This window comes from Neopelma chrysocephalum, unplaced genomic scaffold (genome assembly GCF_003984885.1).
Source record: "Neopelma chrysocephalum unplaced genomic scaffold, ASM398488v2 Primary Assembly neopelma1_44, whole genome shotgun sequence".
NCBI classification, from domain to species: domain Eukaryota; kingdom Metazoa; phylum Chordata; class Aves; order Passeriformes; family Pipridae; genus Neopelma; species Neopelma chrysocephalum.
In genome coordinates, this window is record NW_020897703.1 from 18,387,957 (window position 1) to 18,407,441 (window position 19,485).

The 19,485-nt window shown below is 43.3% G+C and overlaps 1 protein-coding gene across 3 annotated transcripts in view; it reads right to left on the reverse strand.

Moving 5' to 3' along the window:
• Positions 1-19,485, reverse strand: part of LOC113965397 (unconventional myosin-X-like) — a 91,652-nt gene that overhangs the window by 18,370 nt on the left and 53,797 nt on the right. For all 3 annotated transcript variants that reach the window (XM_027678773.1, XM_027678774.1, XM_027678775.1), the window contains 7 exons: positions 16,412-16,518; positions 11,849-12,154; positions 7,368-7,407; positions 5,087-5,878; positions 2,927-3,050; positions 2,199-2,442; positions 1,322-1,417 (listed from right to left, as the gene is read on the reverse strand). In XM_027678773.1, the coding sequence (XP_027534574.1) occupies positions 1,322-1,417; positions 2,199-2,442; positions 2,927-3,050; positions 5,087-5,878; positions 7,368-7,407; positions 11,849-12,154; positions 16,412-16,518 (1,709 nt within the window). The remainder of the gene's footprint in view (positions 1-1,321; positions 1,418-2,198; positions 2,443-2,926; positions 3,051-5,086; positions 5,879-7,367; positions 7,408-11,848; positions 12,155-16,411; positions 16,519-19,485) is intronic.

Consider the following 19,485-nt stretch of genomic DNA (forward strand, 5'->3'; position numbering starts at 1 on the left):
TCAGTAGACTGAGAAGAGCATACAGCAGCTGTAAAAACACAGTTAGTTGGGAATCTTCCTGGACTAGAGTCCTAGAGACGTCTGGGAGCCTTTTTAACTAGTCTCTCTCTGATCTGCTAATAAACTGGAAAGTCATATGGCTGGCAATTAATCATGGGTTTGTTTATAAGTGAATTTGGAGTTAATTTTTTGTCTGTGAAAGGCCTTCTCACTTCAGACATATCTGGAGGCTCATCACTGTTGCAGAACAAGCAGATTCTTATCTGTGGCTTCCAGCGAGATCAGCAAACATCTACACTTCATGGAGGATTCTCAAATTGGATACTCTAGAACATCTGCTAATCTGCCCTTTGCTAGTGCAAGTGTTCGTGCTTTCTTCTCCCTCAGAACAGAGACTGAGAACAGAGACAGAGGCCACGTTTTGTTTGCACTTGGCCTAACAATTCTGCAGTGTTACCTTAGGGCATTGCAGATGTCGAAGTTCTCGGTTAAGAAGTTACCTTCAGCTATTGCCCCCTGAATTCGCGTGTTTCTTGTTCATGTGCTGATCTTTAGTCCATTTCTGTTATAATTGTGCCTACACACCTCCCTTCCTCTCCCTACACCAAATGAAATAATAACAGACCCTAAATAACTTCACAGAATCAGCAGATCAGAGAAACAGTTACACTGTCTGAGCTGAGAGAGCAGAAGCCTTGGTTAAAAGTGATAAAAGTGGAAAGACAGCAACTAGGGACAGTAACCTCTTAACTTGGCTTTGCGTAGCCGGAACAGGTTGTCCAACCTGCCCTTAAACAACCGATTCCCACTGTCTGGCCAAGATGCCAAGAAGGAAGGACATGAGTCATTTGTTTGCTTTGCACTGGGAAGATTTTATCAGATGACACTACAGACTCTGATAAGCTGCAGCCTTTTCTCTGTCTCCTGGATAAAACCCAGCTGCTCTCGCAATCATTTACAGACAACATGAATAGACTTTTTGTTTGATTCAAGATTCCATTTAATAAATAAATTAGCTATTAGATGTTCCAGTTTATATTAAGGTTTGTGTGTCTCCTGAAGTAACCCTTGAATTCAGCATGCTCACAGACACATGAGAAGGCGGCAGTCCTGTGACTAATAGGCTGAACCACCATCTTGGTAGCTGCAATGGGAATTCCCCAAAGTAAGTGCGGTACCTCCCAGGAAGCATGAAACAACACTGGAACAAATCCCCTCTTTTCCCTAGCAAAAGGGAACTGATTGTTTCTCAGGCTCTCCCATGAGTAGCTGGGTCAGACCTGCACTGAACGAATAAATCTAACAAAATTCCCTCTTATACCTGGCATCTTCTGGTGACTCTGCAACAATGTGATAAACTCTGTCTTCTGTCACAATGTCCAAAGCATTCTCCTTTTCATGAATGTCCACAATCTCTCTGGAAAACAGAAGGAAGCACAAGAGCCAAAACTGAAAACCTTTCAGAGGCCTAAATTCCCTCTGCTTGATTCTTTCACATGATACCCTTCACCATAGAGAAGAGAAATAACTGGTTCAGACGGCTTGTAACTTGCTTTAAAAAATCTGTACAGTTAAAAACCAAAGCTTAAGGTGTTACATGGATTTTCTTCAAGACACCAGCAGACTAGATGGAAGAAGAGATAACAGGGAGGTTGATACAGAGGTCTGTTTGCAAAGACGTGTGTGCCATGCTTTTTGGGACTTTACAGTCCACATAATGCTAAGAGGTGACTAGTTTCTCCTTTCTTACAGCATAAGCTGAGGAATTAACTATGGCAGCAGAAAGAGCATTCAGAACTCAGGAAAAGGCATGGCACATGCTGCCAAATTCAAATCATGCTGTGAGCTTCATCCTACCTCTGTGAAATGCCTGGAAAAGCCAGAAAACAGATGGAGTCTGGGTAGGAGAGAATGCATGGGGTATGTACTTAATTAGCCCCTCCTGGTCTGGCTCCATCCATGGCTTGGAAAGAGCTCCTGCTGGATTATGAAATGCAAGACTGGGAAAAGAACTACCAAGTAATTGCAGACTCCCTCCAGAGTAAAAGCAGAAGCTGTAATTGTCTTTTCCCTCCTTTGTTTCTGACTCTCCCCGCCCTATGAGAGGTACACCAGCCGATGAACTGGCAGCACTGGACACTTCATTATTGATTTAGAGAGTGAGTATTAGGGATCAATGGGATTATTTTGTCACTCACTTTGCCCTTCTGATATCAATTGTCCCCTTCAGCTTTTCCTCACTATCATTCTCAAAGTACATCAGCTTGGATTCTCGAAGCACAAACCAACGGCGCTTCCAGTTGCGGCGTGAAAGCGTTGACATGCCTCCACCTTTTTTGTAGAGCCAGCCTGACTTCAGTGCCTCTTGCTTGGTGCGGAACCACATGAAGGCCTCGTTCTTCAGAACACACCAGCGCCGCCTCCATGGGTTCATGAGACCTCCTGCAAAGCAAGGGAGCAAAATTTCATCAGACATGCAACAAGGGCCATGTCTCCATTCTGATCCTGCTTCTTGGGTACAACTAGTTGCCACATCAGTTCCTACATGAAGCAAGGCAGCTGAAGAGAGAAACAAGGTTATGCTTAATTTCAGACAGAGAAAAAAACCAGAACAAACTTGTGAAACAAACACAAAATATACACACTACTCAAACGTTTTTGTACTGTCTTCAGTTTTGTAGCTCAGAATGAGTCATTTAAGCCCATACCACATGGGCACAATTAGGTCTCAGTAGCAAAGATATCCCTGACACTCACCTCCTAGCTCTTCGTTCTATTTGTTGTTTTAAATAAAAGAAGAAAAATAAAAGAAGAATTAACTGAGAACTAAGAGCAAATAAGGATGATGATTCTGGAGAAACAGAAGGGGAAAGCAGGTTTCCTGGATTCCATCCACCCATGGTTTTGGCAAAATAAATAGACTCACCTTTCATGTAGAGATAACTGTGAAAATAGGGGGGTCCTGAGCCATTGAAGATAGTGACTCGTCCATTACAAAACTCTTCATCTGTATCAATGTAAACATCCACTTCTTCTTCACTCTCCAGAAACTAAAAGGAAAAGAAGAAATATAGGCTACTTGGGTTCTCCTGGTCACAGGAGGACTGGAGGAAATTTAACAAGGTTAGAGAAGTCACATATACAGAAGGTGCAAAACTACACATAGTCCCTTTGCAAAAAAGCAACACGGTAAAACTAGAGGCTTGACAGCTTACCCATTAATGCCTAAAGCAAGAGCATGGAATTTTCATACTTGAAAAGAGAGCAGTGGACATGGCTAGAAAACTCCAGTTACCTGCAGTAACAAAGCTTCCTGTTTCAAGGCAAAGCCCACCTTGCAAAATCTAATTTAATGGGCTTAAGAGAATTTTTCATTTTGGAGAAGTTTTCTGATTTTTCTGGGAGAAAGGCCACAATGCAAGACAAGATGGAACACTTGATTTAACCCCAGCAAGGAAATTACTTCCTTCAGCTTGATTAGGAAAAAAAGTACAGTCCAGGATAACTGAACCCTAAAAACATAGATCTGAATAAATGAAATAATAGTATTGAATTTACTCATCTCTGTTCTCCAACTAGATAATGGCCCTCAGCCATAAGAAAGTACTTCACACACGAAATCCTAAATTACCCTATCATTTCCTTTACCTTAAATACAACTTCCTTTGATTGGCTTTAGTAATTTAATACTAATGAAGGTAGCTCCTTAGACCTCTTCCTTCCTCAAATGCCTGTTGCTTATTTTCATTTTCCCTTCTTCCTCTCCCTGTGACCCCTTTGTGCTCCTCTTTTTCCTCATCCTTATTCCACTCATTCATTCTCTCTCTCCCTTGCCATTAAGTTTCAACAATCAGGTATTCTCAACCAGCAGCTACTGATGGGAGTCTACTCAGCTGTGGTTATCTCTTCCTGTGGCTCACACTATGACAAAGTATCAACTGGATTTTTCATGAGTCTTACTCACTGATGAGCTCAATAAACCCCTTCACTTCTATTTACATTTTAAGAAGAATGGTAGAAACTGGCCTAGGCTGTGACAGAATGATTCATGGCTTGAAGATTACCTGACAGCGATCTGTGAGTACCTGCCCACAGAGAAGGTACCTTTACTCAAGCAGATCACATCATAAAAAATTCTGATGGCTGGCAGCTGACATTAGGGAAATGCAAACAGGAAAAATCATGCAACTTTTTAGGAAAGGTCTTAATCTGTCATTGCAAAAGCATACCGAAGGAAGTAAATTGAATTCTAAAAAACCCCCAATCATTTTCAAAAAGATATTTTGCAGTTCAAGTATCTCTTCTTGGGGACATCATTTATTGGAATTATTTTTGTGGCTGTCATTGCTTCACACCTGAACTCTTCACAGTCTTATGTGGGCTCACCCTGTTCTGCAAGGGGATTTATCATTGCATTATTGAGCAGCTAGCCTGAGGGCACTCAGGAAGTCCAGAGCCACTGTGGGGTCTAAGATGAGATGCTTCAAGTGCAAGGCTAATAGCACAGCTTTACTACCCTGTCACTGTCCCTGCAGTAGGAATGAAAAGGTTCAGTGGTCTTGGTTGTTTGCACTGGGACCCAGCCTGGATCAGCACAGTAATTTCTTCTAGCCTTAGAATAGCTTAACTTGTACACAGCAGCTGAGAATAAACTCTTGACTCTGAACAGAAGTAGAACAAGGGAAGTTTTTGTGATGGAGACAAATCAAACTACAGCCTTGTCACTGCCTACTGGAAGTTTAGGCCCCTTCTGTGAAATCTCTCTAAGTTAGAATACAGCCCTACAAGATACCAACTGCCTGCTTTCATTCTTCCTAAAGAGTGTTATATTAACATATGGTGATGGTGATGGAAACAATCTAAAATAGGTACACGTGTGCCAGCTTGTGTACCAGTAGACACCAGACAGTCACAAGCCCTCTGGCCTTCAGTCTATGACTCTTCCCTTTTTTTCCAGCTGATTATTGATGTAAGAGAGAGTTATATATTAGTAACAATACCGAGAGCAAGCATGCTCTGGCAAGGATGTTATAAATATCAACAAATTCACACTAATGTCCAGAAAGGTGAAGGAAGGGATTCTCACCGAGTCCAGGCTGCCACGGTTGGAGTCTAGGCTGGTACCATGGGAGTGCCTCAGACCCTCCTCACCGTTCAGGGGCTCAGCTGAGGCATTAACTGCATCTCCATAGCCATCAAACTCCTCATGGTCGTAGTCAGACTCCACATCTGGGGGAGAAGTGTAAATTGGCTCTCCTGCCTCTCCACTGTTACTCCTCTGTGTATCTGAGACAGCGCTGCAAATGCTTTCTGCTGGGTCAGATATGACTCTCTGCTCCTTGGGGCTAGTGGTTCTTTCCACAGGTTGTCTGGGAGCAGGGACAACCTCTCCCGCTTCCCTCTGGAGAAGTGAAAGGCTTGTGTCAGCAACTTCCTTTGAGTAGTTATCGCTGTTTCTTGTGCCATGCTGATTCAAGATCACCAAACTGGAAGGTGGCCGTCCTTCGTCATCGGCATGAAAACCCTCATCCACTTCTTCTTCAGCCAGTGGTGCCACCAAGCTGCAGTCAATGTTGAGTGTCCCCTCACTAGAAAGTGAATGCTCTAAGTTCTGCACACTTTCATCCAGATTGCCAAAATCCAGCAGCTCCAAGAACTCCTGGGCAACCCTTGATGCCTCTTTTTCCAGCCTCTGGATCTCTTCTTCTCGCTGCCGATTTATTTCATTCCTAGCGTCTTCACAGATGACAGACATGTGATCTTCTTTCTGTTGCTGCAACTTCTCAATCTCCTTCTCCAATCTTAAGATCTCCTCCATTTGACGTCTCTCTTCTTCTTGCAGGGGTATGTCCACCTCTTCAGTCTTTACTGTTTCCACCTTAAAGAATTTATAACAGTGTTAAAGCAGCTTCTTCAACTTATATTTGTTCCTTGCCTGGACCTTTCATTCTTCCTGTCTCCTGTGCTTGCCTTGTACTTACCATCTGCAAAAAGATGACTCCAAGCATCCTGCAACCATTCATGGTGTAAAAGCTAAAGGTAGAACTACTGGATCTTCAGGTACCTCCTTTTTCCCAGCAGCCTACCACCTTTCTGAATCATACAGGGAAGCTCACTGGGATCAGTGAATTTTTAGAAGAGCCTCTCTGTCTGCTGGTCATGTTATAGCCCTTTGTACACTGCAATTTGTATAAAAGCAGTTTGAAAGTCTGTTCTCTCTTTCTGAACTAACTCACACACATACCCACATATAGGACAAAACAACTATATATGAATACATACATGCATAGACTGCTTAGGAACTGAAGATTTCCCAGAAATTCACTAAAAGATCTGGAAATTTCATTGCTTCCTGAATTAGGGGTCAGACCATCAGAATCTAGGGCTGGAAGGGATATTTGCAATGAAGCAGGACTGTATCCACTCCAACCCCACCCCACCAAAACTCCACGCAGAATTCCTTGGCATTCTTTAGCATCACTGGATGAATGATGGCTGGCTGCAGAAGACTCTGTCTTATTCTATTCTCCACACTGAAGTAACAGGAAATAGCAGATACACAATAATTAGAAGACACTGATAACTTTCACTGATATTTAGCTATAAGATAAAGCCATCACGCCCCTCCACAGAGGCTGTTGAAAATATACACACATTAGAAAAAACATACACACGTAAGAAGAAAGCAAAAATAAATTCCGAAAGGATTTAAAGTACTTCCTGATAGGACTATGACAATGCAGTCAATTGGCTCCTTCTGTTTAGTTACCTTGTTGCTTGTTCTCTACTTGATTCTTACTTGTGGATGAATGCATTTCTATACTCTGTCATCTCTCCTGAACAAAGTCTGAAACTGGGGAACAAGTGGTTTGGGAAAAGAAGTAACGAGATACACAGCTATTTTCACACACCTTAGGGTAGGTAGGTGGTCTGTTCTTTCATACGTCAAGTACCAACAACGAGATCAATAGCAAAGGGTTTATTTTAGCCATGGCAGCAGTAGGCTGCACTCTTATTTTGGCTGTTACAGGCACAATCCAGCAAACCACACTGTGTCACAGCGTAACACATCACAAGGTCATCTAATAAGTTCAAGCAGTAGAGATAAAAAAGGATGCTGCATGTTCAATATAGAAATTTTCAAACAGAACCTCTGCAAGCTGGTACATGAGCCTTGACAAAAGCCCTACCTTGTTAACTCTATGCACCTCTGCCAAAGCCAAACACCTGCAGGTTTTGAGTGAACAAAGCCCATTTTTGAAGTAGTATTGCTGCAATAACAATATCAGCTCCAGGCAAAGTGTAGGCAACGAAGGACCCTTCACAGATAGGAGAACTCATGTGAAAAGAGTAACTGTTAAACTTACCTGGGCCACCTTGAGTAGTGCATTCAGTTGCTCCTTTTCTCTGACAAGAAAAGAAGACATGACAGTCAGAGGCAGACTCTGTTATCCTGCATGAGGCTTTCAGAATTACATGGACATATCATCCCTCCATGGAAAAGGTTAAAACGAGGTACCTGCTGTAAGACTTGATTTAAAAGCTTTTGCAATTTAGTAAAAATCCAATTCTCTGTGGTTGGCATGACCTTTGTGGACACAACAGATTTTCCCCACGTACTTAATTTTCAGATCAATTAGGAAATTGGATTAGTTGGAACACACTAGGAAGGACATTGGAAACAGTGACAGAAAGACAAATGAGACCCATAATAAATGCAAACAGAATCTTCCGAAGTACTATAAGTCTTTGAATATTGAGACTGTACTTGTGTAATTGATAGATATGAGGAAACTGTGTTTGATTTTTAACACATAACAGAATTATTGCAATATCAGCACTGAACTTGTGTCTTGTTTTGTTTTTACCGTATTAAAGCCCCAGCTTGCACAACTTCTCAGTGGCATGCAAAACCTAGTTTACTAGTGAAGATTGTAAGAGTCAGAGTTTCACAGTAAACATGAGCAGAGGGGAAAAACCCATCCCACGGTGTTGCATCTCCACCCAGATCAAAAAGGTTGTACTCCAAGGGAAAGCTGCCACTATGGCCATTTTCTCCATAGCAAGTACACTACATGCAGCCGAACTAACAGACAGACAAATGCCAGGGTCATGCTTAGGGAGCAGGAATAGGATGTGGCTGGATGGAAGAAAGTTAGCACTTGGCAGTGATAACTTTCAGATCTATAATTCAACCCCAGGGAGAATAGGAGGGCAATGATATTTATTTCCCAGGACTTGCAGCTTTTCCCAGCCGAATTCTAAACTACAGCTGCAAGTCACGAAGTCCTTAAAGCTCTCACTCTTGTGCCCACTCACTGAAAAAAATCCAGGAAATATTTATAAATCAAAACTGACATAAGTGAGATCCAGATGGCTCCAACTCTACTGAAGGATCTCAAACAGCTATTGTGAGTTAAACAACTGCCTTAAACGATAACAGGCCTCAAGAAGCACAGCCATTTTAAAACAAACTAGGAATACCACCTATAATCTACGTACTAATTCCTGCAACTGTTCCTCCCATTTTTTACACCTCTAATACTTCATGCTGCTTTCTAGTCATCTCCAACTGATCTACGCTCTTCCTGAAATGTGATACCCAAAACCAGGGACAGTACTTCAACCAAAGCCTTACCAGTACCAAGTGATACAGAAGAATCACCTCCACATCTCACAGAAACAATCAAATTTATATACAGCATTTGCTTTCTCCTCTCACACAGCATGACACTGGTGACACACTCAATTTAGTCTCCAGACCTTCTTCCTGATGCTGAAGCAGGTATTCCTCCTTCTCTTCCTGTGCATTTGATTATTATTAACTGTAGATCTCTATATGTCTGTATTGAAAGTTATCCTGTTTTTCAGATCCTTTCTTTAACTTGCCAAAATTACCTGAATTGTAATCCTGGCTAGCTGTATACCTACAGCCCCTCAGCAGATGGTTTTATCTGCAAATTTAATACAGATATTTGTATTTTCTCATCCAAATTCTTATGAAAACAAGTACCATAACCAGCAGAGATCATGTAAGAATCCGACTCAAAGAGTTATCTCCTATTTAACAAAAAGCTACTATTGTTTATTAATTAAAATGTAATAATACAATGCAGTAAAAATACAAATCCTAATCTTGCTTCATGTACTTTTTTTCCAAAACACATTCCTTTTAGTGTCTTAGACTATTGTCATAATATCAAAGACCTTATCTACCCTCTACCTACCTAAAGTCAAATTACCTACCCTCTATGGCTTTTCCCTGTCCACAAGGCATGCCACAAGCTACCACAGAAGGAAACAGGTAGCTTTAATGCTGTTTGTTCTTCAGAAATCCACACTGGCTCTCGACTCCTTTATCAAGCATTTACAACTGTTTATTTGCTTCACTATCTTCCTGAATTTAAGGTTAGGTTGACTGGTCCACAATTCCCCCATTCTTCCTTTTACAATTTTAAAATGTTTGGAATTTTCCATTTTTATGGAAACTCTGTTGCTATCCACATAGGAGGACAAAGAGAATGCCTACTGCTCTGAACTGCTTTAGGTAGTTCTCAGAGTACCCAAACATTATTTTCACCAAGTCCCAATTCCTTCTTTGTAATTTGACTTATCTGAGCATTTTCTAACCTTTTATTACCAAGCTATGTTCTGAATTTTTGCATATGTTTGCTAATTGTATTTAGTTTTCAACAGTTAAGCTTTTGGGGAAGATAAAAATAGCATCAAATACCTCAGCTTTCTCCATAAGTTTTTTTCTTCCTGTTAACAGTAAACCAAATTACTCCATGTCTCCCCTTTGCAAGCACTTTATGCACAATAATTGCACACCAACTTTTAGTTCATTCCACCTCAAGTTGCATCTGAGTCCTTCTGATTTTGTCTCTGTTTGTTCTCAGTAGATTAGCCGATCTGCAATTTCTGTGGACTTCTACCTCATTTTTTAGGTTAAATGGAAGTTCAGGATTTAGCCAAGTTGGTTTGCTAGTACCTTTTTGGTTACTCACTCTGATGCCTAATTAGAAAATTAAAGAAAAATGAGGAGTTCACCTGACTTCTAGAAACACTGACACCTGGTTACTATGATGCTTGGGATGAACACATCTTTCATGGGCTGGGAACTAAAGGGCAAAACCACTATAATCAATAAGCTAGATAGGTTCTTCCTTTCATCACAAAATTATACAACATGCTGAGTTGGAAGGGACTGATCAGGATCACTGAATCCAACTCCTGGCCCTGCAAAGGACACCATGTGCCTGAGAGCATTGTCCAAACACTTCTTGAACTCAGACAGGCTTGGTGCTTTGACCACTCCCCTGGGAAGCATGTTCCAGTGCTCAACCACCTCTGGTTGAAAAACTTTCTCCTGATATCCAAAATAAACCTCCCCCAACTCAGCTTCATGCCATTTCCTTGAGTGCTGTCACTGGTCACAAAAGTGAAGAGATATTTACCTGCCCCTCTGCTTCCCCTTATGAGGATGCTGAAGACTGCAGTGAGGTCTCCCCTGTCTCCTCTTCTCCAGGCTGAATAGACCAAGTGACCTCAGCTGCTCCTCATACAGCTTCTGCTTCAGACCCTTGACCATCCTCATGGCCCTCCTTCGGATGCTCTCTAATGGCTTAATGTCTTTTTTATACTGTGGTGCCCCAAACTGCACACAGTACTAAAGGTGAGGCCACACCCTATCTAGGTATAGACAAACTCTACTTAGGACAATAAGGACATCAGACCTGAGAGAGCGTCTGTAGCATCTGATACCTGCAATCTAGTTACTGACATTCTGAACTTGCCCAGTTTCAAGTTGCTGATGAGGCTGCTGTTGAAAATTGACACATTGACAAAAATGGAGCCTTCAGTGTTTTTCAACTAATTCCTTGACCAAACTTCATCACTGGCACCACTAACTCCATGTCTTGTCCCAGTGGATACAACACCCTACTGTCTCCGAGGGGAACTGCAGGCTATCTCTTTTCCTTGCAACATGCCTCTAACTGTAGAATTTTCTGATGCTTGCCACACAATCTGATAAGATCCAACTTTGGGACAAGAAAGTAATAAAAGCCTAGAAGAAACGTAACCAACTACTCACAAAAAACAAAACATCACATGATTATTTGTTGAAATTTATATAAAGATCTTGTAGTTAAAGTTTTACACTTCTTAAAACAGAAGATTATCAAGGGAGACATCCAGTTTGGATAGTGGAATAGATAGGAGGTAGGTAACCACATAGTGAACAGTAAATGATGCATGAGGTGCAGGATTCTCATTAGGTGTAATGTAACTGCTCACAGATTGCCTCTTTTTGTCACATTAGCTTTTCCTTTACCTTTCCTATCTCTTGACACATCCATACCCTGATGAAAGATAGCATGTGCATGCTCATGAGTGTAGCAACTGCAGCAGCATGGGTATGCTGCACAACTTGCTCTCTGATCCTGCTGCACCAAGACTTAAAATAGTGGTACCTTCTCACACTGCTAATCCCTCCAGATTTTGGAAGACTGCATAAAATTTCCTTCACTGCTGCGAAGGCAACGAGAGAATTATGCATCTCTGACCAATCAGTGAATCTGCCTCCTGTATGTAGACTTCAAAGAAAAAAAACACTAAACGGAAGTAAAAATACACCTTTCCTAAAGGAAGCAGGACACTCCTTTTCCATGCTGCTTTTCTATTCTATGCTGGTCACAGGCCACCACGATTCTGCCTGCTGGCACTGGGACACTGTCTCATGCAACTGGTATTCCAGTGTTACCACCATGCCAGTGCCCCAGACTCGCTTTGACACTTTAGCAGCTTTAGAGCCAGGGAACTATGAGTGTAAGATACCATCCTGTACCTTTCCTTCACCTCTTCCTCTTCCTGTTTCCTCCTACGCTCCTCCTCTTCTTGCCATTGTCTTTCCTCTTCCTCTCTTCTGATCTGTTCTTCCTCTTCTCGCCTCCTTCTCTCCTCCACTTCCTGCTTCTGCCTGAGTTCCTGCTGCAGCAGGTGCTGGTAGAGGCTGCGAGCCAGGCGGCCACGCCAGTGCTTCTGCAGGGTGACCGCAGAGGCCTTCAGTCGCAGCAGGCTCTTCTTCCAGAAGTACGCTCGGTAGTTCTTTTGGATTATAACGACACTGGCTAGCACCTTCTGATACTTCTTCCTAAAAACAGAACCGGACACTTTATGCGCCAGGAAGTCATACACGCTCTGCACTTCTCATGCCTTGTACCTGACCACATCCACAGAAAAATTATTTGGGGAAAAACAGTTTGGAAATGACACAATTTCTGTTCCACTACTGCCACTACCTGTAAATCATATTCACCGCACTGTTATCCCTCTTACACCTACCACTGGTTTGTTTCAATAGGCACCTTCTTTTATGAAGACTCTCTGAGGATAAGGGATGGGTTATTTGGCACATGGAAAGGGAAGGTCCTCTGGGCCAAAGTCTCCTTGCGTTGCACATACACACATTCGCTGCGCAATTAACATAATAATTCAATGTGTATTTATTATAATAAAAACAAATTTATTATAATAAAATACAAATGACCTTACTATAAGAGAACAAAGTCCCATATTGCCCCATCTTTTAAGTGGGCAAACACAAATTACTCCAGAAAAAGCAAAAACGGTGCAAAAATAGAACTGGTCACATTAATTTCATATTGCCTAGGGGAAAACACATTTATACTACAATATTGATTGTTGAATGTAACATTTTAACAGGTTCACATGAACAAATACTTCTATTGCACAACATTTTGCCTAAACAAGAATCATAGAATATCCTGAGTTGGAAGGGACTCACAGGGATCATCAAATGATATGAAAATCAACTTTGCAGCACTCTAAAACATGATAGGGCCCCAAAACAAAAGAATCATAATTCCCTATTTCTAGTAAAGTTCTAAATAAGTCAGGTTTTGGCTCTGCGTTACAACTGAATTTACCTGAAAAAAAGTTCCTGGTAGAAGTTTGTACAAACTGAGCAAATAGCAAAAGTTATTAGAACACAGTAATCTGGATCAATTTGTAAGCTAGATTCAAGCAAACATTAAACAACCCAAAAGAGTCAACCATAAGGTCTTGTACTGAAGAATCAAAGGCCAAACACACCTTATGTCCAACTATGTTGGAAAGCAGCAAGTCAAAAACGGAATTTTGGGCCCCAGATCATCGGGTGAAGGCAAACTCCCATCACAATGCTATAGAAAAAAATACTAATGGGATTCTTATACTTGCAAGCGGAAATATTGCGCAGAAGGGGACTACACTGTTGCTTTTATCCTTTTATTCTGTGTTAGCACCCCCATTCCAAGAAAAATGTTAGATCCTCAAGTGATTTCTGAGGAAGCAGGACTGGAACCAGAAATTCAGCCTTTTAGAATGAGAGCACTAGCCTTAAGAAATAGAAAAGGCTAAGGAAAGGTTTGATACCAGGCAAAGCACCACACTTCTGGGTGGCATTTCTATTTTTCCAACAGGAGATACAACAACATTTAACCAACTTGAAGCCGACAACTATTAAGGCTGAAAATAAGTGGGCATTTTTTGAAGTAACTTAATATATTTAGACACCTCAATAACTTGCTGTAGGGAAACAATCATTGGTACTATTCAAATAAAACCCTTCTTTAATCCAAATCAGAATTTGCAGAGGGAAATTCTATGGGGCTGCTACACAGGATTTTGAGCCAACAGGCTACAGTAATCCTGTGAGGTCTTACAGTCCTAGAAAGCGCACTGGAAATATCACAGTATTCTCACATATCCTTCCCATGGACCTTCTGCAACACCCTGAGGAAAAGACACATCTCAAAATCCCTGTCCTGGCAATCAAATTCCCTTCAAATGGCAACAGGGACCCATGCTGACAGCTTACCACCTCCCTGCACATCAGATACATCAGCCCAGCCAAGAAAATCAGGAGAGGGATGCTAATAGTAGTAGTGTGCAGAGGTCACACTCTTTTCCATAAGTATTAAGTCAAAGGGAGGAAGCATAGAGAAGAGGAAAGGGAAGATGTGATAAGAAGTAGGAGGTTTTAGATTAATTGCTCCTGAGCTCCAGTCCCCTCACCCCTACTCCCTCTGTCCTCCCTGTGTCCTGCACATGGGGTGTGAACAGCTGCACGTGCACTCTTTGCCAAGGCAGACATAAGTGCATCAAAAAGGGTGCTCTGACTTTTACAAAATGCATCTGCCAGAAACTCTCTCAAGTGCAACATGTGCCAAGCCCTGCCCAGCTACAGGCCTGCTAATCTGGCAGGCTGAAGTGCCCCCTCATTCCTCATGACCACAGCCAAGCTCGCAGATGCCCTTCAGCTGGAATTGCTGCACACAGGCTGTGAACTTCATTCCCCTTGCTCAGCCTTCCACTCACGCTCTTGCACTGGCCAAAGAAATTCGACCGGTGGCCCATGCCGAGGGTTGGGAGACATCCTGACCATGTATCATGCAAGGTTCCAAAGCTTTATTTGAAATTTAGTTAATTATTCTGTTAATTGAGCAGAAATTGGCAGTTATGCCTCCAAGGACTAGACAACACAGGGCTATAGAGCAATTTGCTACTGTATTCTTCTCCTAATCAATACAGTCCTGCAGAATCCAGGGACACAGTCGAATTTGTACATGGATCCTGCATTATGTGTATTTTGGCTGGTGAAGTTGTTACCTGCATCTCAGAGCTCCACAGATTAGTTACATAAAAATGAGGTCATTTCAATTGGCTTGATTTCCTTGTCTTACATTTTAGCGACCAGTCAGAGATACCAGGCTGCAGGGAATGAGAGCAAAGAAAATCTGATTCTCCAGGCTCACAGAACAAGTTCACAAAGGGGGAGGAACCAGCAAAATCCTTCCTTTGCCAATCTATTCTGCATGAGACCAAATGAATTTAAATACATTCATACTTGCAAAACGAACAGAACTGGTATCAAGCTTAAGGCAGCACTCTGACTTCTGCCCAGCTCTGCACAGACCATTCAGCACTTGCCCAGATGAACTCCTGCCTGCTGGACTTATTTTCAATACAGGTGCAGTGCAACTGGAGACTCTTCACAGAAAGAACTAGAGAGAAAGACTGGAAAACCTTTGTTCACTCCCTGCTCTCCTCCCCTGCAAAGTCCAGTTACCTCCAGATGCCTGTGAGGATTTCCATTCTGGCTGCAGAAGCACAGCTTGTTCTTAAAGACGAGACTCAGAAGGGCAACATGTGGGACGAGGAATTCAGATTTGTGGAGGCTGAAGGACCACAAGATTTCTAACCAAGAGGAACACTGCTGCCACACTGTCTTCTAACACAGCCCTACAGGGCAACAGCTACTTTACCAGGAACTCAGAAAAGCAGTAATCCAGTATGCCTGCAGTGATGTTTCCCAGAAAATCAATTTTCCTGTGCTAATCCTTACTCTTCTCTCCAAATGCTAGACACAAAGTAAAACAGAGCAGAGGCCCTGACACAAAAAACTTGCAGTCTCATGTACAAACAAAAGAGCTGGCTCATTTGTCTTGCTAGAGGGAAATAAATAAATGAATAAAAGCTCCAGAGACCAAATGTGTATTCTGCTGATATTCCACATTGGCAAGGCAGGGTACAACCCTTGCACACATTTCCCAATGCAAAATGAGCTACCTGGTGTAACTGGAGCTCTAAGAAGAGTGCCTGCTGAAACAGCGCTGCTGGCCAGGGATTTCACCTCCTCACACCCCTGACTGACAGGTGTCTGGAGCAGAGACCAGCCAGGAAAGAGCATCTTACTGGGATTAAGTGTGCATGCCACAGCCATTAAGGAGTCAGCTGTTACACTGACTTCGAGGGGCAGAGGAGGGGCGGTTTGCCTGCAGCTTGTTCTCCCAAACCTTCTCTGGTCAGGTGCAAAAGGGAGCGGCAAGAGGAGATTACTGTTGCAGAGCTGGCCAAAAACCAATTCTGAAGAGTTAATTAAAAGGAGAGGGAGATCACGAGGCAAACAGGCAGGGCGAGGAAAGAGGGTAAGCAAAGGCAGAGCTGCAAGTGAGGAAGAAGCAATTTGCAGGGGGAGCAGAAAACAGAGTTGACAGGCACAAGGAAAAGGAGAGGACCCAAAGAGTAGGTGGGGCCCAGCCAGGAGAGCCCTGAAGGCAAGGAAAAGGTGTCATCAGAGGCAAGCAATGTGTACAGAGGTCCCCGAGGAGCCTGCTGAGCAGCGTTGAGAGAAGGTGCAAGCGTGCACAAAACTAAAAAAGGTGCCAAAGGTGCAGGAAGGTTTCAGCAGAGCTAGTGCTGGCAGGGAGGGCACATCCTGCAACTCTCCCTTAGAATACAGGAGGGGAAGACGGGATGGATGCTAGGGGACTAGAGAGCAAAGCAGGGGGTCAGGGCAATCCAGGCACGCAAGCACAGGGATGGTGGGGCAGCCCCCAGCACTGACCTTGCCATGTAGCCCAAGACGTGGGCCCGGATGACTATAGCTGCTTTCCTCAACTCCTCTTCCCGATCCTTCTCCAGCTTCTGCTCAAGAGCTTCCTTCAGGAAAACCTGACGCCACGGGGAGGAGTTTCAGTAAACACAAAGAGAGGAAAGAAGTCAGTCCCCGGGAGAGCCGGGAGGTTTCATCCCCGGGTGAGCGGCGCGGAGAGCGCTCCGTGCCCGGGCGGCCCCCGCGCCTGCCCCGGCGCTGCCCCGCGGCGCCCGCACTCCGAGCGCCGGGGAAAAGTTTTGCAGCGGCAGGAACCAAACTCCGTGCCCAACCCCCGCCTCCCTCACTCTGTGGTCAAGACTTAAAAGAGAGAGAGAGGGAGGGAGCAGAGGAAGGAGGGAAAGAGGAGGGAGGAGTAGAGCCCGTGCTTGCGCCTGTGATTAACTCTTTCTCAGCTGACAGCTTTCCCTGCACAATCCGGTACCGCCCTGCAGCAGGCACTGGGACCTACTTGGGAGATTATATATTTTGCAAAGAAACTCCTCCGCGTTTCAAGGAAAGGGAGGAACCTTTATATTTCTGGACTCCAGGAAGCAACCTTAACATCAAGCTTAATAATGGAAGGCAGTCTGAAAGCCAAAATCCCAGTCGAGGTGCAAAGCTGTGTGTACCTTCAGCCCACCGGAGCTGGAGCCCTCCACCAACCTCCAGAAACTCTGGGGTGGAGATGCTTCCGTGCTGAAGAGGTTCAGCAGTGCAGCATGCACTGGGGCCAACTGAGCTTTGACAGTACAAGTCTTCAAAAATTACTGTTGCACTTCAATGTCCAGTATTTTAATTCTCAAGCATCTTCCATCACCTGTATTTCAAACCTCTGTGCGGTGCTAAATGCTTGTGAAAGATGAAGATGCTACTTAAGAGACAAAAGAACTAAGATACAAGCAAGATAAGGCAGGAATTGTACTGACATATCTGAGCAATGTTAAAGCAGCTGGCTTGCATTAGGTTAGCACAGGGTTCAGCACAAACTCCTGAAATAAATGCATTGCTTTTTGAGATGGACTGCAGCCTGCATGGAGCTCCAGGGTGCTGTGGGTACCCAGCAGTACCCAGCCTAGAATAAGCTGGCTAAGGTATGTCCATACAAGCTGCAGTCACAGCAGCAGCTGCCATATGGTCAAGCTCGTGTGACCTGCTGCCTGGCATTGGCTAAATCACTTCAAGGGCCAGCAGCAGAACAGGCTACATTAGGAAAGTGCTGCCCCACTTGGTAAAGCACTGCCGTGTACACAGGCTGTGAGCTGACACTCCTCAATCTGCAGAACCACACTAATCAGTAAAACCTCCTTACAAATATATTGGATCCATGTGGTTATGGTGAGAGGCCCGAGATTTGAACAGTCATCTAGTCTCTGTACAAACTCTCCTCCTCCCCACTTACCTCCCCTTATATCTCTGCATACCTTCCCTTCCATCACTGCTTTTGGCCTCATGCCCTAAGGCTCTTTTTTCCCCCTGCAATGACCACTGTGTACTGACACCTCTCCCTGAGTTAGTACCTATAGCCAGTGGCTTTCCTGGACTCGAATTTCTCCCGGGAAGCAGTTTCCATTAAAATGGCCTTAAGAAAGGAACTGTTTCATAATGACTAAGTAACCGTGGGTAGCCTTAAAAGAAGGTTCATTATCAAGGTACTGCCAACCATGAAGCTGGCAGCCTTCCCTGCAAGTTGTACATCTACTCCCTCTGTCAACTAAACAATCTTTTAAAAACTTCTCTGAGGCAGGGATTGCTCTTTCCATTACATTCCAAAAGCAAGCAGCAGTCACCCATTTCAAGAATGCAACCACCAAAACACTGTCTCAGTCCATTATCTTCATCAAATTGCAAAAATAGTCAGGCCATCAGCATTTCCATAGCAAGCACTGTCTTGCTGGGCCAGGCCAATAAGGAGGGGGAAAAAAACTTCAGGGCATGCAGAGTTCTATGAGATCCAACCCTAATCCTGTAGGATTATAGGATCTATATACACTTGAGAGTGAGGGGTTAATCTCGAATAACATAACGATATCTACTTATAAGCTGTTGGCATTTTGAAGGTTTGTTTGGGTTTTTTTAAGACTCCTGTAGATGACAAGGAAGAGTAACAGGCATTCAAGTCCAGAAATATTTTTGATGCCTTGTAGAAATAAACTGGAAGGTGGCCTTTTTTTTGGTCATAATTCATAGTTGTTTTCTGAAAACATGAGATCACTTTCACCTGAGGAAGGAATGATTGAACAAAACATACAAAGTTACCTCTATCATACCTACTCATGCTAGACACTGGCCAAGTTTTAAACCACAGTGCAACACCACAGCATTCCTCACACAACCTCAATAATGCCTGCATGCACCATCAGTGTGACAGAAAACATGTTAAGGTTTTGTATAGATCAGCAGACACTGCATGGGCACCCATGTGTACAAAAGTGGGATCATATGATTCTTGGGGACAACATTGGGAAAGCAGGAAGTGGGTCACTGTGACCTGGATGCCAAACAATGTACAGCAACCTCCTCCTTCAAATAGGCCCTGCAAAACAGCAGGTTGAAATGTGGAAATTAATGCCTTCAAATAGCAAGAATTACTGTGTTAAACAGCTGCAAGAAATCTGTGTTGTGGGTATGGGCAAGTATGGCAGAAGTTCCAGGTGCACTGAGGAAAGGGGCATGGAAACTGCTGCTCCATGCCAGCACATTTCCAGTGAAGACAAGGGTACCTTAGCACCACCTCTTTCATCATCACACTGCTTGTTTGCATCCAAGCCCTCAACTCCCAACAATATCGGATAAAACCTGCCTTGCATACATTAATACTTCTTATAAACATTAATTTGACAATTGCCAGCACAGCAGCTGCTCTATTCTTAATGAAAAACACAAAGATCATCCTGCCCTTCCTCCTCCGTTTCCTTTCCCAAGCTTCACAATCCCCTGCACTAATTCACAGACTCTTTTCCTTCCTCCTTCAAACAATTGCTAGGGATATAATTATCCCTCCATTCATTTTGCAGGAAGTATTCCCCTTTCTATAAGCCTTGGTC